The sequence below is a fragment of the Hemicordylus capensis genome, chromosome 17 (assembly GCF_027244095.1).
Source record: "Hemicordylus capensis ecotype Gifberg chromosome 17, rHemCap1.1.pri, whole genome shotgun sequence".
Lineage (NCBI taxonomy): Eukaryota > Metazoa > Chordata > Lepidosauria > Squamata > Cordylidae > Hemicordylus > Hemicordylus capensis.
In genome coordinates, this window is record NC_069673.1 from 10,179,935 (window position 1) to 10,204,559 (window position 24,625).

The 24,625-nt window shown below is 47.8% G+C and overlaps 1 protein-coding gene across 4 annotated transcripts in view; it reads right to left on the reverse strand.

Annotated features, from left to right (window-relative positions):
- Positions 1-1,388: 1,388 nt before the first annotated feature.
- The window catches only part of ZER1 (zyg-11 related cell cycle regulator), a 38,684-nt gene continuing 15,447 nt past the window's right edge, over positions 1,389-24,625 (reverse strand). For all 4 annotated transcript variants that reach the window (XM_053281841.1, XM_053281842.1, XM_053281840.1 and 1 more), the window contains 11 exons: positions 22,696-22,810; positions 21,196-21,342; positions 19,880-20,053; positions 17,875-18,090; positions 16,480-16,521; positions 15,221-15,340; positions 13,484-13,599; positions 12,874-13,062; positions 11,079-11,176; positions 10,865-10,967; positions 1,389-8,220 (listed from right to left, as the gene is read on the reverse strand). In XM_053281841.1, coding sequence (XP_053137816.1) covers positions 8,163-8,220; positions 10,865-10,967; positions 11,079-11,176; positions 12,874-13,062; positions 13,484-13,599; positions 15,221-15,340; positions 16,480-16,521; positions 17,875-18,090; positions 19,880-20,053; positions 21,196-21,342; positions 22,696-22,810 — 1,378 coding nt within the window. In that variant the 3' untranslated portion in view covers positions 1,389-8,162. The remainder of the gene's footprint in view (positions 8,221-10,864; positions 10,968-11,078; positions 11,177-12,873; positions 13,063-13,483; positions 13,600-15,220; positions 15,341-16,479; positions 16,522-17,874; positions 18,091-19,879; positions 20,054-21,195; positions 21,343-22,695; positions 22,811-24,625) is intronic.

Genomic DNA, 24,625 nt, shown 5'->3' on the forward strand with positions numbered 1-24,625 from the left:
CTTTTAACCACTACACAACATTGGCTCTTTTCTTTCTTCCATCTATCTAACTTCCGTCCTACAAAGGGCTGTGGTAGCTGAGGAATAGGGCCAACTTTGCACACAGAAGGTCCCAGGTTCAATCCCTGCCATCTCTCAACTGGACTGTGAAAGATGCTTGTCTAAAAACCTGAAGAGCTGCTGCCAGCCAGTGTAGGTATCACTAAGCTCGATGGATAATTGCTCTGCCTTGGTATAAGGCAGCTGCTTATATTTATAAGCAGCGTCCATTACTCAGTGGCAGAGCGTCTGCTTTGCCTCCAGTAAATCCAAGGTTCACTCCCTAGTATCTCTCAGTGAGCCTGAAACCCTGGGAAATTGCTGCCTGTCAGGGCAGACAATACCTAAGCCAGATGGAGCAAGAGGATGTGTATTATTTTTTGGTGGGGTTTTGTTTTGTTTTTTAGTATAAAGCAGCTTCATCTGGAGCATCCATAGATGTATACAGTCTGGGGTTCAGTCCCTAGAAAGGGCGGGGGCGGACACTGCCAAGCTGCTGCCAGTCAGTGTACTGAGCTAGACGGACAAAGGGCCTGACTCGGCAGAAAGCAGTTTCATATGTTCCTACATCGTTCCCTCCTCTACTGTTGGCATAACTCCTATATGGACTCAGCAGACTACCCGTCTGGAGATTCACCACCAGCCAGCTGGGCTTCTGATAAGCAGTGTTCAGGTTTGAATTGCCACACACATCCATGCGCCAGGGGTTTGTCTTTTCCCATCAAGCCCCGAGGCAGGCTACGAGAAGGGCCCTTTAAACCCAGCCTGGAGACCTCACCCTCGTGCCAATTCCCTCCCAGCTGCTTGATAAAGCTTCTGTTGTGACTGCCCTGGCTTGTAGCGGGAGGGTTCCGAGGAGCCCTGCCTTGTGACCAAACCTTGTCAACATGATGTACTGGAGAAGCGTCAGGCACTCAGCAGATAAAAGGGATAGATTCTGCCGTTCCTGAGGCTCAACGCGGAGTTTGTACGAGGCTTATTTTGCAGGACGTTTGACACATCCAAAGAACCAATATTATTTTATCTCACGTTTCAGCCAAGGGCTTTCCAGATGCACCTGGTGGCCACTGCGTGAAATAGGATCCATCCCCAGCACAGCATCCCTCTCGTGGCTGTTCCTGGTGTCTATCTTATATTTCTTTTTTAGGTTGAGAGCCCTTGGAGGGGCAGGGAGCCATTTTATTTATTTATGTGTATTTAAGCCGCTTTGGGAACTTTTGTTGAAAAGCGGTATATAAGTATCCATCGTATTAGTATAGGATGCTTGCCGGGATGGGCCTTTGGCCTGAACCAACGGGGCTGTTCTTTCCCGTCAATAGATTCCCCCGACACACACACAACACGGTCTGTATCAGACAGAGCAGAATAATCTTCCTTGTTTAATTAGAACACATGACAGCAAACGGAATAGTCAGTAGTTGTCCAAAATTAAAAAACAACAACCCACAGCTCCCATCATAGACACCAGGACCAATAAAGAGGCTCTTAACACGGCAGATTCAGAGTGGAGAGTGTATGCTGAGGGGTACTATGCAACAGTGGATTGCTAGGAAGCGACGGGGTACCCCGTCTCCCCCTCCTCTCCAGTGTGAGCATGTAAACCAGATTGCCCTTCACAGTGCATGGACTCGTAGAGAAAGCCAAAAAACCTAGCAACACAGACTCAGCAGGTTATTATTTTTGATCCGAAAGCGACACACGTTTGATCCCCTTTGAGCCAAACCTCCTGGTCTTGCACTCCTGTATTTTTGTTTCTTTGGAGTGAGAGGAACTTGGGAAATCAAGAGAGGCTCTCCCGTGTTGACAGTAGTGATCTGGAATCCAGACCCAATGGGTAATGGAGCTGGAGGGTTCCTTTCAGAAAGGACATGGCTGTCAGCTGCCTTCCAAGTCAAGGCGGGATCGGCTGCAGCGGAAGACGGGAGCTAAAGCGTCATCCAAGCCTGCCAACATGGCGGTCAGTATGGGAGCAGAAACAGGAAAGTTCTGCGTTCGTATTGGCAGCTTCAAACAAGAACAGCAGTAGCAATTCCCCCCCTCCCAGTTTTGCCCACATTTAAGGCCTAGTTTACAAATTGAAGTCAGTTCAAATGGACTCAACTGCCATGATTCCCAACCAAAGGATTCTGGGAAAGGCAGTCCTCTGAAGGAGCAAGCAATGACCTAACTACGCTCTTAAAACTGCCATTCCCAGGATTCTTGGAGGACAGCCAGCTCCATTGTTTGGTACCATATTCAATTCCTAGCGGAGATGCACTTCCTTTCGGAAGTGAGTGACTGACACGGAGGGAAGGTGGGCTGGAAGGTCAGGAGCCTCTATTGGCAAATCTTGGGCAGAGGGACAGGTCTGATCCCAAGTTCTCCTGCCCAGGTGCCTCAGAAATGAATGTACGTATTAATCAAACGTATGCAGAACTTTCTGGTGGGTTGTGCCCCACAGGGAAAGGGTGCCAACACCACCTCCCCTATTTATACCCCATAGATCAGTGGTTCCCAACCTGGGCTCCTCCAGATGTGCTGAACTACAACTCCCAGCACCTCCAGCCATAATAAATGGTAGCTGGGGATGCTGGGAGTTGTAGTTCAGCAGCATCTGGTGGAACCCAGATTACAAACCCCTGCCATAGAAGATCACAGCTGTTTTGCCACCAACTTTGAAGCTCAGGTGTCTACACTGGCTTCCACCCATGTTCCACCAACTTGTTGGACTACAACTCCCATCTTCCCTAGCCACAGAGGCCAATCATCGGGGATGGATGGGATCTGTAGTCCAACCACAGAGGTCGGGCCAAAGTTGTGCAGCCCTGATATACACCAATGTCAAGATTTACAGGAGAAAGACATTTGCAACATGTGGATGCCATTTCACCATTCACGGTCCACCCACACAGAACCATTTGGCATCCTAACAGTTCAGAAGCAGAAACGGGGGGGGGGGATTCCAAGATGTTGGTGACTACAACTCCCAGAATCCTTAGCTGCAATGGCCTTTGGCTGGGGATTATGAGAGTTGTGGTCAACAACATCTGGGCATCTCAGTTAGAGGGAATACTGCTGCAGGGGGTGATCGAGGACTAGTGGTGGAGAGAAAGAGGCTGGAAGCAAAGAACCTCAACCATGACCTTTGTCAAATCTGCCAAATTACATGCACACAAAATGACATGGAAGACATATCTGAAGGTTAGGAGAAAAGACAATGGGAAGACTCATCTCTTTAAGATCCAAGCACATTCCATCATGATCCACTGGTGGGTTGCACTGAGGGTTTCCAGGCTTGGGTCACCAGATAGCACCGGGACTACAACTCCCATCGTCCATAGCCAAATGACAGAAAGCTGTGGATGATGGGATTTGTAGTCAAACAACATCAGACTCAGGACCCCCAGGTGACACTATTTGGGAAATGGAGTGGGGGAAGGGAATGAATAATAAAATGCCCTGTCCAAATGAATTTGGGATTTCATGCACCCCCGAACCATCCTTTAAAATCACATCCGCCCGGTACATTCAAGAAGCTTCAGACCTAGAAGCAAATCATGCTGGAGCTCAGTGCATAACAGCACAAACACTCAGACCTCTCTTCCAACTTCCTTGCTGGCTCTTCACCCGCTCCAGCCTTGCCATTGATTTGGTCGTTTGATTTCGAAAAGGTCTGCGATGATCTCAGCATCATACATCCCTTAGGAAATCAACTGCAGGGGACCCAAACTGGAGGCAAGTGGGAAGCCATAGATTCCATTTCCGGCCTCTCCAGTTCCAAAAGACCTCAGAAGAAAGCGCCTGTGCTTCGGATCCTGAGCCACAGAGGACAATGCCTAGCTAAAGCCATGGGCTCCACTTGGTGTAAGGCAACTTCCTTTTGCCTTCCACTGGTCAAGTCACTGCGGGAATGTTGGAGCCAGGATCTCCTTGGCCTTAAGCCCTATGGACTCCCAAGAGGGAAATCCTAAACTGTGCTGTTTCTCAAAATATGGAACAAGGGTATTTAAATAGAGGCGGAGAGATCTGGAGGCGGCGAGGAACCATATGGCCGCCCGTAACAACAGGAAGATGTGGTGGCAAAGATTAGTGATTTTTATACGTATCTGCTTACTATTATGTTAAAAAATGCCTTGTGGCCCTGTGGAGACTTAACTGGGGACATGGTCCCCAATCTGGGGAAAATAAGACCCACTGGGATCTCAACGGGACAAGCTGGTAACTATGACTCAAGCCTCCTTGAGGTAACTGTGGCTAAACTGTGCCTGGATCGGGGCCATCAGCTCTCATTCAGAACATAAGAACAGCCCTGCTGGATCAGGCCCAAGGACTACCTAGTCCAGCATCCTGTTTCACACAGTGACCCTCCAGATGCCTCTGGGAAGCCCACAGGCAAGAGCTGAGGGCATGCCCTCTCTCCTGCTGTTGCTCCCCTGCAACTGGTATTTAGAGGCATCCTGCCTCTGAAGCTGGCCTATAGCCACCAGACTAGTAGCCATGGATAGACCTGTCCTCCTTGACAACAGCCTACTTTGTCAGAAGCAAAAAGCTTATGACTGGCTCCTGCTGTGTTCATTCTTTGAGCCCCTTGGGGCCAGTCACCCTGGAAGCTACCTGCAGCCTCCAGCTAAGGTGGGAACCTCTTTTGGAATTCATCACAGGATTAAGAAGAATTAAGATTTCCATTCCAAGATCCATGACCAAAAAATAAAAAAATAAAAATCACCTCTCACGACCTTCACATGGCTGAGAGGAACATCACTTTGCATCCAATGATTTAGGGCCAAGATCCAATTAAAGGCATCTTGGTTGATCAATCAGAATTTAGTTCGCTGATTAAATCTGCTTCATTTGCATATGGATAAAATAGTATTAACATGTTTAAACAACATGTTTAAATAACATGTCCCCCCCCCCCAGTAGAAGCATTCCTCTGCACAGGAAAGAAGCGAGAATGCCTCTCCCAAGATGCCCAATTTTTGTAAATTACTATATTAAAATAATAACACCTCTCTTAATCTGCTTCCTGATTAACAAGGGTGTCCTTTCAGTTGATGAACAAATTTTTATATAATGAATCTGACCAACAATGATTACATCCTTTGTCCAAGGAACGCTGCCAACATCCCCATTACATTCCACTGTCCTTCTTCCCAACCCAAAATTCCTGGGGGCTCCCTATCTTGGGTTGCTATGTACCGTGGTATTACCCTCAAGCTTCGCCAGACCTAGGCTGGCAGCTAAAATGGTGGAGATTTAAACAGAAATCTTTCTCTGCACCCCTCATTTTTGTAGTTTTATTTTTCCACCTTTGCCTTGATTTCTGTTCTTTCTTGAAACTCCTGAGATGCATGCATGGTTTCCAGCCTCAAGGCATTCATCTCTGGCTTGCACACTTGCCAAGTGGCCAGCGTCCCAACAGGTGACGTAAAGGAAGCCTGCGTACCACAGGGGGTCCCGAGGGGTGCAATATGGCTCTGAGAGAGCAGGGAGACACAATTGTTCTCCCCACCCCAGACGTGGTCTTGCTCAGTAGAGGCCAAATCACCGAAAGTGCAAGATGGGACAGGTTTATCCCCCAGCGACTGCTTTACTTTCGTCTACATGAGTGAATGGTGGCTTTTATTCCCCACAGAAGTCAAATCTGTACTCGGGGACATAGTTAATATGGGGCTTAACCCCCCATCTTTGGTGACCCCCGTTTCCTGAGCATCACAGGTTCCCTTGCCCCTATCTGCATAATCCCACCCTTCATTTGCATAGCCCACCCCTTAATCTACGTAGCCCCCTGCTCTGTTCTAGGTTCTTTCCCTTGGTCACACCAGGGTGACACTAGAGTGTGACGGGACTTTAGGAACTGGCTTATAAAGCGATACCCACAAACTCTCACAATATGTACAAGAACCCTTTTCTGGAAGGATTAAAAAAAAGAATTAAAACTTTGAAGCTCTCAGTACGCCCAAATTTCTGAAGCCTTGAATGCTAAGGAGGTTGTGCAAACGGAAATCCAGTTTGCTTTAGGGCAGAGGTGAGCAACGTGTGGCTCTCCTGACGTTGCTGAGCAACAACAACTCCCACGACACCCAGCCACAATTTACTACAGCTGGGGATCATGGGAGTTGTGGTTCAGCCGCCACATGTTGCCTATCCTGCTTTAGGGTATTGGCTCCCAGAAATTTATGCGCTGGACACAATGTGTGTGAATTCAGGACAACTAAATTTAGGTTAAATTTACAATTTAGGCCCTTTCTTTCTTTCTTTCCCTTAGTGCTATAATGACAGATAACACCACCAACTTAAAAAAAAATCATCTAAAACTTCTCACCTGTAAGGTCCTAGGGTGCGCCGAACCAGGGGCTGTGGCAGCAAAACCCTTAGGCTTTGTAGCCACCCCTGTGGTAGCTTGCCAGAGGAGAGAGCTAGCGCTTGGCTGCTCTTTAGTGCCGCCACAGTAAATGGCCAGAGGGTGGTATTACAGCTGCCAGCTCAGCAGGGCAAGTGACACAAAGGGACCAAGAGAGTTCTATCTGGTCCTATAAAACGTTGACTCTGCCCAGACGTTTCAGTCAGGCCTAGCCTAGACTGCCTTCCTCCCGGGTACAAGGGGAGGAAGCTGGAAGGGCCAGGGGCATGGAGCGTAATCCGAGTCGAGCTGGAGCTGAGGTCCAAAACACCAAGCCAAGATGGCAGGAGTGGAATCAGGCCAGGCAAAGGTCAAGATCTGGAGCCGTGGCCAGAGGGCACATAGTTACAGTCAAACAGATGGTCTAGAAGGCAGATCAAGAACCAAAGGGCCAGAGGCAGCCCTCTGGTCTGAGGCAGGTCAAAGGTTAAGTCCAGATGAGAGGGCAGGAGGGGCAGGGCAAGGAACTGGGCATCTGCCTTGTGGTTTGCACTGCCAAGTTGCTGAGGGGCCAGACCTGAAGCCCATTAGGCCAGGAGCTTTTCCAGACAGGCGGCTTTACTGGGGCAGGAAGTGCCTAAAGTTAAGCTGTTCTGAGCACTGCACCAGAGTACTACATTCTGGGGACGCATATAATGTGCAGTTACTGTGAAGCGTCAGGCGAAAAGCTGAATCATGCTGTTGGCCATATGGACGGCACCTTCTGTCGCCGTCCTGACATTGCTCTAAATCAGGCATCCCCAAACTGCGGCCCTCCAGATGTTGCTGAACGACAACTTCCAGCATACCCAGCCACAAAAAATTGTGTCTAGGGATGCTGGGAGGTGTAGTTCAGCAACATCTGGAGGGCCTCAGTTTGGGGATGCCTGCTCTAAATGGACCCTACGTGAAGTGAAGCTGCATTAAATCGCCATTTGGAAAAGCTCCGGCCTACTGTCTCCCCAGACCATCTGGCTTGGCTGGGAAGAGGAGGTGCAGTACCCTCTCTGGCCATTATTCAGGTGGCGCTGTGGCACAGCAAAAGTGAGGTCAAGAACTCTCTCTGCCGAGAGCTGTTCCTAGAGGTACAGGGAATAAAGCATCTGAGCCCTATTGCTGGTCCTGACATCACTGGTGTTCTTGGAACTTCACGCACGCTGCAAAACCTTCACAAGGGACCCAACAGTGACAAAGGAGCGCCTGCTCCTTCATGGGCATCACAAGATCTCACGCAACACAAATGGGAGAGCAAGCTTCTAGAAGTTAAGTTGTTAGAACAGAAACAGCAAAAAACCTCATGATATCCTCCAGTTAGATCTCCATGCTCATGTCCACTGAGGCCTCTAATGTGCTTGACAGAAGGTAGACAGGTCCATGATGTCACCGTTGCTTTTTCTGTATACAGCAATCATACACATACACACATGCGCACGCACACACAAACTCCAGTCTGTACTTTTTAAACAAAAAGGTGGTTTTTTTAAGGAGGGGGTTGGGGGAATCCACTATTCAAAGGAAAGCATTTTGTTGTGCAAAATAGTCCCCCAAGCTAACCTTTGCTCACGTACATCTCTGTTTGCTGAGGGTTTTTACACTTACAAACAAACACACACCCGCCTGCCCGCACACGTACCTACACACACACATATATTCATAAAGGCTCCTTCCAACAGGTAAGCTGGTGAGAAAGTCCAACCTATGTACAGTGAATTTGAGAGATGCTGGGCACGGTGCCGGCAGGAAGGGGAGGCCACGGCCGCTTCTATCTCGATGTGTCCATGTTCTCGTCCATAAAGTTATTGCAATGTTCTATGACTTTCCTAGAAAGAAATTTTTAAAAAAAGAGGTGAGGAAAGAGCAGGAAGGCAGCCTGTGATGAGGAGCACCTCGCTTTAAGGCTGGCTGCATACACAGGAATGTGGGAGGGATAGGGGATCAAACAGTCCCTTGGATATCCAAGGGTCTTGGGCTGAATTTTAGCCTGTGTTGGATCCGCATGCCCATGAGGAATATTCTGCAAGACTTTTCTGGGGGTGGATGCTCACAATCCTATTACACGCCCACCCGCTCCCCGCCACTGCTTCCTGGAAGTATGCCCCATTAAATTCAATGGCACCAGACTCAATCAGGAGGTGGGGGACTACCGCTTCTTGGCTGCCCTCAGATGCCCATGCCTGGAAGCATTTTTCTGCCAAGAATGTATATTATTAATGTCTATGTGTATATCCTGCTCTTCCTCCAAGGAGTCCAGACTGAGCAGTGTCCATGGCTATGTTTATCCTCACAACAACTCTGTGAGGTAGGTTGGGCTGAGAGAGAAGCAACTGATCTAGAGTTACCCAGGGAGCTATAGATTAGTATATTTGTATAGATTATCCTAACTTAGACATTGGCCCCAGAAGGCGGAATAAACGTTTTTTGCAACTAGTCATCCCAAAAACAGTCTAGACAGGAATAATGGGATCATGGCGTTCTTTTCCTCCTCCTTTTTATTGTCCAACCATATACAATTCAAAAAACAATTCACAAGTGTTGGCAAGCAGATTTCACCAAGGTTGTTCATTTACAACGGCATACCACAAAGCTGCTTCAAAGCATGTACGGTTCAAGAGACACTCAGCCCAAATGTCCAGGCCCCAAACATGCGGGTTCAGCAGATGGTCTGCTCTGCTCTCTCTGTGTGCCCTTGAACACAGTAGCCTTTTTCACATGACCAACGGTAGGGTAAGAGGAGAGCCTAGCCAGGGGGAGGAGAACTGGTACTGATTTAGATGGACCAAACAGTCTCTCTCATTATAAAGGTCCTTTACATCTGAGGAGGTGGGCAGGCTAGGGTGGTAAGGTCAAGGAGTTTGTGCTGGATTCGGGAGCAGACAGAAAACCAGGGTTTGCTCCCTGCTAACTGGGCAAAGAGGCACCTTTTAAACGTGGTGATTCTCTTTATTTAGCAGGGGGAGAGTAACTGCCCCTATCCACTGCCAGCACAGTACCTCCAGTGACTGTTACTGGGGTCTGTCTTATGTTTCTTTTTAGATTGTGAGCCCTTTGGGGACAGGGAGCCATCTTATTTATTATTTCTCCATGTAAACCGCTTTGGAAACTTTTGTTGAAAAGCGGTATATAAATATTTGTTGTTGTTGTTGTTCCAGGGCTGCTCAACTTTGGCCCTCTTACAGATGTTGGTTTACAGCTCCCATAATCCCTGGTTATTGGCCACTGTGGCTGGGAATTATGGGAGTTGTAGTCCAAAAACAGCTGGGGGGCACACCTAAGTTTGACAGGCCTGATTTATTCTAACCTTTATAAACACACACACACACACACACACACACACACACACACACACACCTGGTGTGTCCCCCTCCCATCACCAATCTGTGAGCACCTTCCAAACTTTTTCCAATTGAAAAAAGAAAACTATAGCATAGTGAAGGGAAAATGGGAATGAACAGAGAACTTAAGAGAAAAGAGACAGAGGGAGGAGGGAAGGAAGGATCGGAAAATAAGAGAAGGAAAAAGAAGGTGCCTTCTAAAGAATGGATGGGGTTATCTTTTCCCACAAACTATAGTTACAGACTGAGACACTTTTTCCTCATCTATTTCTACAAATCTGTTCTTTATTAAGCCTTCCCACCTCCAGATGCACAGAAACCTGGGTTCCTACTGCATACAATATGTATAGCTGCACGTTAGAATAAACCCTGGTGCAAGGGAGCAAAAAGAACTAGCCAGTGTGCTGAGCAAAGAGACACCTTTTAAAGTGGTGATTCTTGTATATCTAGCAGAGGGAGAGCAACTGGCCCTCTCCATCCCCAGCAAGCATCCCCTCCAGTGGCTGTTGCTGGTATCTGTCTTATGTTTCTTTTTAGATTGTGAGCCCTTTGGGGACAGGGGACCATCTTATTTATGTAATTTATTTTTATTTGTAAACTGCTTTGAGAACTTTGGTTGAAAAGTAGTATATAAATATTTGTAGTAGAAGCAGAAAAGTAGTAGCAGCAGTAGTGGTTCGAGTGCTGGACTAGGACCAGGGAGACCCAAGTTCAAATCCCTGTTCAGCCCTGAAACTCACTAGCTAGGCGACCCAGGGCCAGTCATGTCTCTCTCAGCCTAACCTACCTCACAGGGTTGTTGTGAGGAGCAACACCACCATGGATACCACTCTGGGCTCCTTGAAGAGCAGCATAGAAATGTATAAACAAACAGGCAAAGGAGACAAATTTGGGGCCATTTTGGAAGAATTTGGCATTTAATTCTTGCATAGAATACTGTGGTGGCAAAAGTGATCAGATCCTTATGTTATGGGGAGGGATGCATTTATTTATTTATTGTTAAATTTATATACCGCCTTTCATTAAAATAATCACAAGGCGGTTCACAGAGAAAAAGTTAACACAAGACTATAAAAATTACACAATTAAAATATGCTAAAATATAAAAACAGCATGTCGCAGAGGAACCTACCGTCCCATTTCCTTGGTTTCTGGTCGCGCTGTGGCCATCTTAATCATGTCTCTTAGAAGGAGAAGTCCGCCTTCTTTGATCAGCAGGGGGCAGTATTTGTCCGCTGTAAAACGGGGAACAAGGTTGGTTGGGTTTTTAATTCACTACTAGGTTGATAAAAACAAAACTGATCTTGTTTTCCTCTCAAAAATGCGTTCAAGGGGCAGACACTTACGGTAGACAGAAACAAGGTTGTAGAGCGCCCAGGTCGCCCAGTGCTGGCTGACTGGAGCAATCCCTTGAGGAATTAGTCGGAGGATTGGCTCAAAGGACCTGTGCAAATCAGAAAAAAGATCGACAAGAGGGGGCGAAAAAAGGAAGACAGAAACAAAAACCCGCGCCCTGTTTTGCGGGAAACAAACGGAACATTGTATGAAGCTGGGGGCAGGAAACACCTCCCTGACCCCAATAAAAATTAACACACTTGCTTTCGGCTGTACACTTCTCCCACAAATCTGGCCCCCAAAGTATCGCTGGTTTGAAAGACATCTACAGACATGGCTCAGAGGTTTATATCTTTAACTTCTGGGATTCATTAGCACTGGATGACTACCGGCAGAAACAGCTTTTGAGAAGACAGAGGTTCTCAGTTTGTGGTCTTCCAGATGTTGCTGGACTACAACTCCCATCACTCCCAGCCACAATAAATTGTAACTGGGAATGATGGGAGTTGTGGTTCAGCAGTGTCTGGAGGACCACAAGTTGGGAACACTTGTGATAAGGGAACTAGACAAGTGTACAGAGGGTGAATGTATTAATGGTTATTAGCCATGACAGCGAAGAATGGTATAAGCGTGCCGAGGTGCTGGCCAAAGATAAGAGGGGGTGGTCCACTTCAGCATACTCCACTTGTGCATTTCCCTGACAGAAGGATGTACCAGACAAAGCTACGGGCTGACCCTGCAAGGCTATCCTTACTTCTACAGGCAGGTTCAGACGTAGCTGCTGGAGTTTTAAGGGCACACGGGCGGGCCCTACTTGGGAAGGATATGCCAGGATTGGATGTGTACGACAGCTCCACCAAAACTGGACATATTCTACCCTAGTTCTACATATTTTTCCTGAGACATCTTTGATTAAGATCTGGACAGATGTCAGATTCCGTCTCACAAGCAGGGTAGAATATGCCTAGCTTGGTGGGTCCGCACGACACCCCAAGTCTTGGCATATTCTTCCTGAGGCCAGGAGTAGGACTCACGTGTGTGCCCAGGGCTCCGGTAGCTCAGCTGAACCGCTGGTTGCCCACTACATCTGAACCCATCCTATGTGTCCAAGTTGGATAAAACCTTTTGGCCAATTTCCGGTGGGTCACCTAGATATGGGTTCCCAACAGAAGGTGCTAGCATCCCTAGGAATACTTGAAGGGCTCCTGTGGGGACTTGGAGCCCTCCTGCCTCCCCACGGAGCAGCCGCACCATCTGTTCCCCATCTGAGGTTTGCTGGCTCGAAACCAATGCATCCTTGGCAATGTGTCCGCTACAGAAGGGGAGGGAGGAGAGTGAAGTCCCCCCTCCCTTGCTTCTGACTGGCTACCCATGTGTTGAAGCTCAGCGTACCCCGCCCCTCAGCCTGTCTGACAGGCATCAGAAATTTAGCCCTGAGAATTTCCATTGGAATTTCCATCATGAGTGAGAGTACTCATGAGTAACTTAGTATGGATGTAAGCCAGTGAATGGAGTAGCCTGTCTCATAACTGTAACATTAGTGTGTGGTGGGGAGGAGAACCTCTGTGGCATACATGAACTGAAGGTTTGTGATGGCAGAGGCACACATACAACTTGTTTTTAAAAGGTTGGGAACCCCTGGCCTACAGAAGATGGATCAGAACTAAAATCCAATGGCAGAAATAAAAAGGCAGAAATAAGCTAATGGATTTTGCAGTTACACACACACACACACACCCACCCATTAAAGGACCAAATCCACTAAAGGTCCTTCCCTTTAGAGACTGCAATCCAGTCTCCGCTCACCTGTAATTGATGTTTCTTCTGGAATTCACATCCCAGCGTTGAATGGCTGCCCACATCTTGTCAACAACTTCCTCTCTGCGAGGCTCACAGATCACCCAGGCCTCCGGTCCATCAAACATGATGTGGGAGAGGACTCCGCAGGCATTATATGACACCTCAATCCCATCCGCTTCGCTGTCCAACAGGTTGCTGTCATGAAACAGGCCGCAATGCGTCAGCTTTGTGCAGTTTGGCTTCAGTAAGCTAATCGTCCCCGCCTCAGACTAAGTTGCCGACCAGTAAAATGGGAACATTAGTGGCCTACCTCACAGGGAAGTTCTGAGGATTAATAAAATTAAGTCAGCAAGGCCATCTTGTTCCCTAGTGTTTTCTTAGACCCCCCGCATCCACGACAAAACGCCTGGCTACCTAGCACAGCTTTAGTGTAGACCAGAGTTCCCAACTTGTGGTCTTCCAGCTGTTGCTGAACTACAACTTATAGCAGGGGACAATAGGAGTTGTAATCCAGCAACATCTGGAGGCCCACAGGCTGGGAACCCCTGATGTAGGATACATTTTGAGCAGCTGTCCTCAGTGCTGTACTCTGCCTCTTAAGGAGGGATTTGCCCACCTGAACACGCTGATGAACTGGGATGTCATAAGTTGTGGGCGGAGCTCCTGAACCTCGGCCACATTTCCCAGGAGGCCCAGCATATTACGATGCAGCTCCTGCTTGTCCGGGAATTCCTGTGCCGGAACAGAGAACGCCGTTGGGAAAAGGGAAGGAAAGAGAACAGGATTGGAAGGACGTCAAACTGCGTGTCTTGCCCAAAATTCTCGTTCCCAAAGCATCCCTGAGTAGGGCCAGTCCAAGATACTCCTCTACTCCCGCCCACCAATGGGGTCTCCATCTTATTTTCTCATGCTATCGAATTGCATTGCATATTACTTTTATTATTACTGTAGTTACCCAAATCTATGACAAGGTTTTCCCCACAGTTCGTTCCTGTTAAATATAGGGGAGTCATCTTGAATTTGTCTCCTCTTTCTTTTGGGTAAATACAGGTATAACTTCTAAGAACATAAGAACATCCCTGCTGGATCAGGCCCAAGGCCCATCTAGTCCAGCATCCTGTTTCGCACAGTGGACCACCAGTGGCTGCTGGAAGCCACAGGCAGGATTCACCTCCGTCTTTCAAGGTAACATCTTAAATTCAGAGCTGCCTTCCACTGGGGTAAATACGGTAACATCATCTTTGGGAAACGGCATACAGCACTTACGACTTCAACACTACTTGAGATTTGCAACATGACTTTGCAAATTTGCAAACTGCCCAGAAGCTTTATATGGGGAAGTATATGATGAAATCATAAATAAAAACTAACAGTGACCCTGCAAATAAGAAGAGGACATACTAAGCAGCATAAGATCACAAGCAACTAGTTTATAAGTAACAGTCTCAACAGATCATGTAAGAACAGCCCTCGTGGATCAAGCCAGAGGGACACCTAGCCCAGTGTCCCGTTTCCCAGAGTAGTCAACCAGATGCTCCTGAGAAGCCCACCACCAGAGCTGGAAGCATGAACTCTCCTCTCCCACTGCTGCCTGCCAGTAACTGGCATTCAGAGGCATGCTGGGCTCTGCCACCTTCGTGCTTACACTGGAAAAGGGAAATCGAGCAGAAGAGGAAGCGTGGAGGCAAAGTGGGCACTGCCCTAGAGCATCTCCAGTCTCTCCTCTGCACTTCCTCTTCTGCTTTCTTTTAAAATCCAGGAATCATGGGAAGAGAAAGGATATAGGAAGCTTGGTCCATCTAGCTCAGTATTGTCTGCACAGACTGCCAGTGGCTTCCCCAAGGTTGCAGGCAGGAGTCTCTCTCTACCCCAGCTTGAAGATGCCAGGGAGGGAACTTGGAACCTTCTGCATGCAAGTGCTCTTCCCAGAGCAGCCCCGTCCCCGAAGGGGAATACCTTCCAATGCTCACACATGTAGTGTCCCATTCCAATGCAAACCAGGGCAGACCCTGCTTAACAAGGGAACAATTCATGCCTGCCGCCACCACCACAAGAGCAGCTCTCCTCCTGTGGGAGAGAGTAGAAGCCAGTGTGGCTTAGATCTAGTGGTTAGAGTGGCTGAATCAGACACTTCTCTCTCAGCCTAGTCTAACTCACAGGGTTGTTGTGAGGATAAAAAGATAACCAGGTACACCGTTTGGGGCTCCCTGGAGAAAGAGCAGTATACAAATGTAAAAATAAGATAAATAAAGTGGGCAGAGGGGAACGATGATAAAAATAAGTTACTTTGCTTTTGAAAGAGAGAGAGAAAGAGAGAGAGAGAGAGAACACAGCAAGGTGCCCCTTCACAAACCTTCAAGCATTCCAGGAAAAGTTTCATGCCACTGTAATTGAGGAACATCTCGCAGTTGTCAGGGGTCTCGTCCGTGATGTTCCACAAGGCGCTCCAGGAGAACTCCATCACCTGGTCACACTGCCAGAGAAGACAAACAGAAGCAGTTTAATCCGGGGGAAGAAAGCATACAGTGTGGGACCACCCATACACCAGACGACTGGAGTGGCTGGAAGCCCTGCAGAAGAGCAGCACAACCAGGCTCTCCTAGGAGGCAAAGAAAGGCAATGGTGCCCTCCAGAATGGCCAGAATTGGAACATTTCTGATCTCCCCGATCCAATCTTGTAAAACCCCACTGCCTGCTATAGTAGGACAGAGCATGCCCCCAAACAGCGCGGGACAAACTTGGCCTTTTGGCTGTTGCTGAACTACAACTCCCAACGTCCCTAGCCACCATTTATTGTGATGGGGATTATGGGAGTTGTAGTTCAAACCACTCCTGCTCCAGAAGGTGAGGCACGTTACATTTAACTCAAGCGGCGAAAGGCACAGAGCCAGTGCTGGCAGCCAGACAAACCATCACTGACATAGGAAGCTGCCTTATACCGATCGAGTCAGACGCTTGGTCCACCTAGCTCACTATTGACTGGCAACGGCTGTCCAAGGTTTCAGGCACGGGTCTTTCCCAGACCTAACCTGGAGACGCTGTCAGGAATTGAACCAGGGACCTTTTACAGGCAAAGCAGATGCTTTGCCATTGAGTTATGGCCCCATCCCCTAAGGGGATGGCGCCCCTTATGGCACCCACATAAGATGCCCCCGCGCCCCCGCCATCTTACGGCGCCCACATGTAATCACCCACCTAAATGCAAACCAAGGCAGAATGGGACCCTTCATGCTTGCCACCACAAGACCAGCTCTCCTCCCCAGGTGTGATCAGGCCTGCCATAGAAATCCTCCGCGCCTCCCACTCGAGCACCATTTGTATTGCCCAGCAGACTAACTCTCTCCACATACAGCCAGCCATCCAGAGACCCTTCCTCCCAAATACCTGTTCTTGCCCTGTGTGGAGCAGGACAACGGGCTCTGCTCCCCCTGTTTGGCCACAAAGGTTGCCCCATCCTAAAAAGACACGGACCTGCATTAACTACCAGCCTCTGGATCAAAGCTGGTTGGCTTTCTGCTTCCCAGCCATGCTGCTGACACTTACAAGCGTTGTCTTAATTAGAGTAATTAGACCCCCAGGGGCGGCGGGGTGGGGGGATGACCCAGAACTTACTGTTTTGTCCACCAACTTCTTCTGAATCAGCTTCAGCATCGTCTGTGGGCAGAAAACAAGGACGTTTGGTCAAAGCTGGTGAGTCGCAGAAGGGAAATGAAAAAAACAGCAGTTGCTAAAATGGGGGTTCCCCAATGTAAACTGTAGCAAATAAAACAATGGTATCACGTGCTGGTATCTAAAATATTGAGCAGATGCTTTAATACACTCTTAATTTCATACTCTTGGATAAATACAAAAATTTTCCACGTGCAAGCCTACACATGGTGAGAAAACGGATAGCTGCTGAACGTCTGAAGATGTGCTTGCACCAGATAACTCCCCCTTCAGCCCCACCCTCTTTTCCTGAGTTAAAAAAACCCACTCGGAAAGGCTTATAAAAAGAAAATACTTTTAAAAATAGTTTTATTCAGTTACTACAGACTGCTTCCATCTGAGGCTTTCTAGCTTTCTTAGATACAGTTAAGAGAGAGTTGGTTGTCTTAGGCACATTTAAATGTTTATAGCCTTTTGCAATGCCCTAGATAGAATGGGTGTAGGCTAGCGTTTCTTATTTTAATTATGTTGCAGGTAATCAATACTAGAACAGTATCAGGGATTTACAAAGCACACACCAAAGAAACAGAAATTCTAATGCAAAGTCTGACTAAACAAACTCCCCCCCCCTAGCTCTGTCAGGCAGCTCTGCAGGGACAATTCAGCATTTCCTTCCCTCACGTGAGCTTGCTCTGAGACAAGGCTCTAATCTACTACATTGGCAAACACAGGAAGCTGCCTAAAACTGGGTCAGATCATTGGTCCATCAAGCTCAGTATTGTCAACACAAACTGGCAGTGGCTTCTCCAAGGTTACAGGCAGGAGTTTCTCTCAGGCCTATCTGGAGATGCCATGGAGGGAACTTGGAACCTTCTGCAGGCAAGCAGGCAGGCACTTTTCCACTGAGCTATGAGTCAGTCCTCTAAGGGGGATAAGATCTTACAGAGCTCACACATGTAGTCTCCTATTCAACTGCAAACCAGGGTAGACCTTGCTTAGCAAAGGGGACAATTCATGCTTGCTACCACAAGACCAGCTCCCCCTCCCTTCGAGGTTGGAAGAGGGGAAAGTGATTGTGAGGGCGAAGAGAGGCCTACAGACACGTCAGGGTGTGAACCTGATCCAAATATGCATAAAAGATCAGAGGCAGAGTATACAAAACATATAATATTAATATAGTAAGCTAGAAAACGCAGTCGGGAAAAATACATGCTCAGGGATGATCCAATACAAACCCCAATATTATGATTCACAATATATAATCACTGGTTTTAATAGGCTCTTCATGATTTGAACATGCGGCCCTACACCCTGATCAATTTGTGGGTCCTTTATAGCCATCTTGGGGAGCGCACTCACCATGACAAACCCCATCTTGCCCACGGCCTCTTTGTGGTCGTTGTCCACCTGGCAGACCAAGGCATTGCAGAGGTGCACAGCAATGCGCTGGAGCGACTCATCCTGCCGCGTGGAGTTGAGGATGTTTAGGAGCAGCTCGTTGACCCGCTGGTATTGGAATTCCAACTCCTCTGGGATGCTGAAGTTGCACAGGGTCAGGCAGCAGTTTCGTTGCACCTGGCACAAGGAAGCAAGGGTCAGGGACATGCCTTATACCAATCCTTGCCTTGGACCATCTAGCTCAGGATTGTCTACACGGACTGGCAGCAGTGCTCCAAGGTTTCAGGCAGGAGTCTTTCCCAGCCCTGCCTGGAGATGCTGCCAGGGATTGAATCGGGGACCTTCTGCATGCAAAGCAGATGCACTACGGCCCCAAACTCTAAGGGGTATATCTTACAGCAGACAGAGCACACATGTAGTCACCCATCCAAATGCATACCAGGGTGGACTCTGCTTAGCAAAGGGGACAATGAATGCTTGCTCTCGCAAGACCACTTCTCCTTCAGAAAAGACTGTTCAACTGAAAGCAATGCTTACAATAAGGGCTGGGAGCCATTTCTTTTTCTTTCTTTTTTAACCCAAGACCCCAAATCAGAGCATTCGTGTGGCATCATTCTCAGGGGAACTTGTGAAAACAAAATGGTTGCCGCCAACGGGAGGGGATGGGACTAAAACTCAGTGGAAGAGCATCTGCTTTGCCTGCAGAAGGTCCCAGGTTCAATCCCTGGCAGGATCGCCCAGTTAGGACTAGGAAAGACTCCTGCCTGGAACCTTGGAGAGTCACTGCCGGTCAGTGTAGACAGCACTGAGCAGGGTGGACCAATCTTCTTGACTCTGTGGAAGGCAGCTCCCTCTGTACCTATGGCAGTGAAAAATACAGGGGATGAGGCCGTAGCTCACTGGAAAAACAGTTCCTTTGCATGCAGACAGTCCTGGCAGCATCTGCAGACAGGGCTGGGAGAGACTCCTGCCTGGAACCTTGGAGAGCCGCTGCCAATCAGTGCAGACAATACTCAGCTAAATGGACCAATGGTCCAAGTCAATATAAGGCAGCTTCCTATGTTGCTATGAACATCAAGGCAGATCCCAGACTAGGAGGGGAAGGTGGAGAGGCCCTGCTGGGATGGGATATGCCACAGCTTTCAGCTCGATTCTTTGGAAGCGTCTCTGCCTCCGCTCCCAACCTGCGCAGCACATGCTTCTGGGGAGGGGCAGGTTCATCGGCAAAGGGACCCTCTTTGTCAGCAAACTCCTCTGCTGCAACCATTGGGGCGAAGCTTCGTCCAAGCTTCAGAGCACTTCGAGGAGCTTATGGGTTCTTTCGCAGGGACTGCTGCACAGACACAGAGCCCCCGTTGTGAAGGAGACCGGACCACCCCAAAGACACTCCTCTGCAGCAGCCCTCGCCGTCATGACTGGAAGGGCAGCTGAGGGATCCTGCGAGGAATTGCAGAGAGTCTCTCTCTCCCATCCCTGCCCTGATTGCCGGGTCCTAGAAGGAAATGTGGGGAGATTGGGGTGGGAAAGGACAAGATCCACCCGAGGCAGAACGTGGAGGAGCACCAAGGCTGTCCTGCATGGCAGGACTGCTCCTCTCCCTATGTTTGTAAAGTCTGCTTAAGCCCATTTGCCTGGTCTCAGAGCTAAACCATATTCGGATGCACTCTCCCACTGCCACAGCCAGTGAGTTTTGCCCTCACCCTACCTTGAATTATGTCCCACCTCTGAACGCCCCCCTCCCCCAGGTTTCCCCTCACTTTTGCAGCCTACAAATGGGACCCCAAAGTTGCAGGGATCTGGGGAGGCATTTTGGGTCAGGCCTAGCCTGAAAGGACCACTTTCTAAAACAAAGAAGGGCCGAATTGTCTGAGAATGGAACCGGGGCTCCATCCGAGAAGGTCCCAAGAATGTCCGGGTGCAAACTGCCAGCACAGAGGAACCCAGTGCGATCAGGCGGCAGACTCACAGTTACTTCCTGGTAGGGCTCCATCCCTTTGAGGACCACCTGGATGACCTGCCGCCGGAGCTTGATGCTCTGCTCCTTCCGGTACTCCGAGTTGGTGAGGTAGAAGAACGCGGCACTGCCCGTCACCTGGATGTTCTTGTCATATTTGTGGCACTTGAGAGCAGCAATCACCAGCTGCAGGAAGGGGGATAAGGCTTGAGGGTTTGGTTCTGGCTTGCAATTTTATTCTTAAAAACACACAAACACACAAACACACAAACACACAAACACACAAACACACAAACACACAAACACACAAACACACAAACACACAAACACACAAACACACAAACACACAAACAGAGGGCGAACTGAAAATAAGCTCCACTTTTACTTCACAGTTCTCAGTGGGTGGACTGTTATTATTTATTCGATTTCGATTCCGATTCGATTTCTAAATTTCCCTTGGTTATATTCCATTTTGTTATGGGGATTTTGAACACTATTTACTCAAAACTCATTAGATGGGTGTTTTTCAAACCAGCAAAAGGCACCAGTCCAATAGGGACCTGAATTTGGGAGGAAATGCTAGAATGGCACACTTCTCTGCCACAAGACACTTCTCTGCCATGGGGTGTGGCAACAGCTACCAACCTGGATGGCTTTAAAAGGGGCTTCGGCAAATTCATGGAGGACAGGCCTATCAATGGGTATTAGTCTGGTGGCTATAGGCCACCTCCAGCCTCAGAGGCATGATGCCTCTGAATACCAGTTGCAGAGGAGCAACAGCAGGAGAGAGGGGATGCCAGCATAGTGGTTAGAGAGTTGGACTAGGACTGGGAAGACCCGAGTTCGAATCTCCATCCAACCATGAAACTCACTGGGTGACTCTGGGCCAGTCTTGTATCTCTCAGCCTAACCTACCTCACAGGGTTGTTGTGAGGATAAAAATAAGCAAAGAAAATTCTTGATGGTTTTCCTAAAGGGGTACCTGTGGTTAGACCATGAATTTAAATAAGTGAACCTCCATGTTTGGACGCAGTATACCTCCAAGCACTAGACACTTGACAGAAAGAGAAGGGGAAAGCCTCATTTTCATGCCCTGCTTAGGAATTTCCAGAAGTATTTTGGTAGCCCAAGGATTCTAAACTCCCCAGATGTTGTTGAACTACCACTTTTGTCATCCAGCCACTGTGGCAAAGGAATGATGCGAGTTATAGCACAACAACATCGGGGAACTGCATTTGAGAACCCCTGGAGTCCTTAATGCAGAGGGCAGTGTGTGTGAGAGAGAAACCATGGATGAATGGCCAGGGAGGCTGGCCCCACCAACTCACCTTGAGGGCTCTTAGCAGTTGGTTGCAGTGCTCAATACGGGCAATGTCAAAGAGGAGGTTGATGGCCCGGGATGTGATTTCAGGCCGGTGTTCCGTGTATGCTTCAATGGCGTTGAGTACCTGTTCTTCATTCTTATCCCCAGTCACCTGGTATCAGAACGGGAACACTCAGAAGCAGGAAAAGGAGAGAAGAATGGGGGTGGGGGGCAGCAGATCACATGTTGGCTTTAGATGAGGGAGACTCAGCTTCAGATCCCTTTCTAACCACACAGCTCAGGAGGCAGTTGTGAGCAGACTGTAAGTTCCTGGGGGCAGGGACCTGTGCTCCGTTACGTTATTCTATAAATGCTATGCATGTGGATGGCGCCATATGATTTTATGTATTTATTTAATTTAGCATATTTGTATACCACCCCCAAAACACAAGTCTCTTTATTTTTAATTAATCAATTATTTATTTAATTTATCATTCCATCTCTACGCCACTTTTTGTTAAAATAATCCCAAAGCGGTTTACAACATAATTAAAACAATGCACAATTAAAACCCAAATTAAAAAAGGACAAATGTTCAATAGAAAAATAACGTCTCTCTTTTTAAAAGTTGAATGATAAAATCATGCTCTCCCAGCTTGGCCTGTCTCATAGTTCTGAGAAGCAGGTAGGTAGATGTATATTACAGAGAGCTGGAATATTTAGGCAAGTTAATTTCATTGATTTGAATACATTCTGAGTGACTAAAAAATGTTCCCCCATCTAAGTGGGTAGCAGATATTTAAAAATAAAAATGTATCAGTATATATAAAAACTGCAGGCAAGCCATCTTAAAAGAGAGGCATGCCGTCACGTGAAACAAAGGAGGGAGAAAGCCAGCTCTTAAGATGATTTATGCTGCAACACTGGCAAGAATATGTACACACACCGTTACTACTGGGGATCAGGAGAGGAGAGCTGGTCTTGTGGTAGCAAGCATGACTTGTCCCCTTAGCTAAGCAGGGTCCACCCTGGTTGCATATGAAAGGGAGACTAGAAGTGTGAGCACTGGAAGAGATTCCCCTTAGGGGATGGAGTCGCTCTGGGAAGAGCAAAAAGGTTGCAAGTCCCCTCCCTGGCAGCATCTCTAAGATAGGGCTGAGCGAGATCCCTGCCTGCAACATTGGAGAAGCTGCTGCCAGTCTGTGAGGACAATACTGTGCTAGATAGACCAAGGGTCTGACTCAGTATGGCAGCTTCCCATGTTCCTATACGAATACTGTAATAACTATTGGGGACTAAGAATACTGTAATGAGAAGGCTATAGTAAGGCTACCTTGCAGGGCTATTGTATTCACATATATTGTAATGCGTGTGAATATATTACTGCTATATTAACCACAGCATGTCGATCCTTGGGCAACTTGCCACATGCAGATGCCAAGTGGCGATGTCAGGTGCAGATCCTTTGCAACCCTTTTCACAATAACGAGCAGCGACCCGCCTTTCACTTCTGCTCCGGATTTACCTTGTAGGCTGGGATATTCGGGAGGCTGCAGAGGGAGGTCTCAAAGAGGCCCAGGAACTGGAGTGGCCGCTTCAGACTCCTGAAGGGGGTGATGCTGCTCTTTTCCGGATTGGTGCTGAAGGAACAGATTTCACTTGAGGGTTACGTTGAAAACCGATGCCCCATCTTTCCACCTTCAGCAGCAGCCTTGTGCTGCTGACTGGGTGGCAGCTATATTCTCTGCCTCTCCTCAGAGTGATTAACATTATTCAAATGGACTGTGGGCCATAGAAGGAAGGGGGCTGTATTAACGACCATGCACTTATCTATTCATTTTAACAGGATTATATATTTGCCCCCTGTTTACCCCGCCTTGCTTTCCCTCTCCTCCCTCCTGTGAGTGTTGGTTTCTGGAACCCGTCTTGCCATTCTCCGTAAAAGGCTTTCTACACGGAAGGCACAACATACATCACCAACAACAATTAGCAGAAGTCAGTTTTCAGCACTCAAATTTCATTAATTTAAATTAATTATGAAAAATATTAATGAAATATTAGTTATCTGTGGGTCTATTCCCCTTGTCACGGGACCCACGATTTTAACTAGTGACCACAAAATAGGCTCTATCCCTGCTCAGTCACTGGGGCACCTGGCAGCTCCACTCAAATGTCAAGTCTCGCCGCTCCCTAAATCGCTGCTGCTTTCAGGTTGAAATCCATGCTTACTTATGAGTAAGCCTCACTGGGAATATTTCCGAGTATTATTATTATTATTATTATTATTATTATTATTAATTCAATTTCTATACCGCCCTTCCAAAAATGGCTTAGGGTGGTTTAGAGAAATAATAAATAAATAATATTGGTCCCGGTCCCCAAAGGGCTCACAATCTAAAAAGAAACATAAGATAGACACCAGCAACAGTCACTGAGGGTACTGTTCTGGGGGTGGAGAGGGCCAGTTACTCTCCCCCTGCTAAATAAAGAGAATCACCACATTACCCCTGCTAACTGGGCAAAGAGGCACCTTTTACCATGGTGATTCTCTTTATTTAGCAAGGGGAGAGTAACTGGCCCTATCCACCCCCAGCACAGTACTTCCAGTGACTGTTGCTGGTGTCTATCTTATCTTTATTTTTTAAGATTGTGAGCCCTTTAGGGACAGGGAGCCATCTTATTTGTTTTATTTCTCTTTGTAAACCGCCCTGAGCCATTTTTGGAGGGGCGGTATAGAAACTGAATTATTATTAATAATCATAATCATCATAATCATAATCATAATAATAATTATTATTAGGTGCCTCTTTGCCAAGTTAGCAGGGGCAGTAAACATGCATAGGGTGTTGTTGTTTCAAGAAAGACCCCTTGGAGAAGAGGGAACTGACCCAAAGCTGGACCTCTGCCTTTCTGGGGTACTGTTGCTGCAGGAGATTTCGCCTGTGGGCTAGCAAAAATGTCTCCATGGCCTGGATCTGACCCCTGGGCCTTATGTAATGCAGGCCTGGTCTACGCTGACTGGTAGGTTCAGACTGGCAGGGTTTCAAATAGGGGTGCTTTCCAGTCCTACCTGGTGAGGCCAAGGATTGAACCCGGGACATCCTGCATGCTCTACCCATAAGCTACAACTCTTCCCAGTGAGATCTAGAGAGATCTTGGCACACTGTTGGCATTAAATAGGGATGGGGCCAGAGTGTACCTGCTTTGCATGCAGAATGTCCAGGTTCGGACTCTGGCACCTCCAAGTAAAGTGGAGAAAGACCCCCCACCAGAAACCCTAGAAACATGCTGCCAGTAAATGTAGACAATGCTGAGATAGATGGACCAATAATCTGACTCAGTAGTGTCATATATTTGGGTAGAAATACATGTGGAAGTCAACAGCTTTGTCCTTCAAGAAATGTCAGCCGTCTCCACAGCTGCATACTGAAAGAGGGTTTCAATGTAGCCTCATG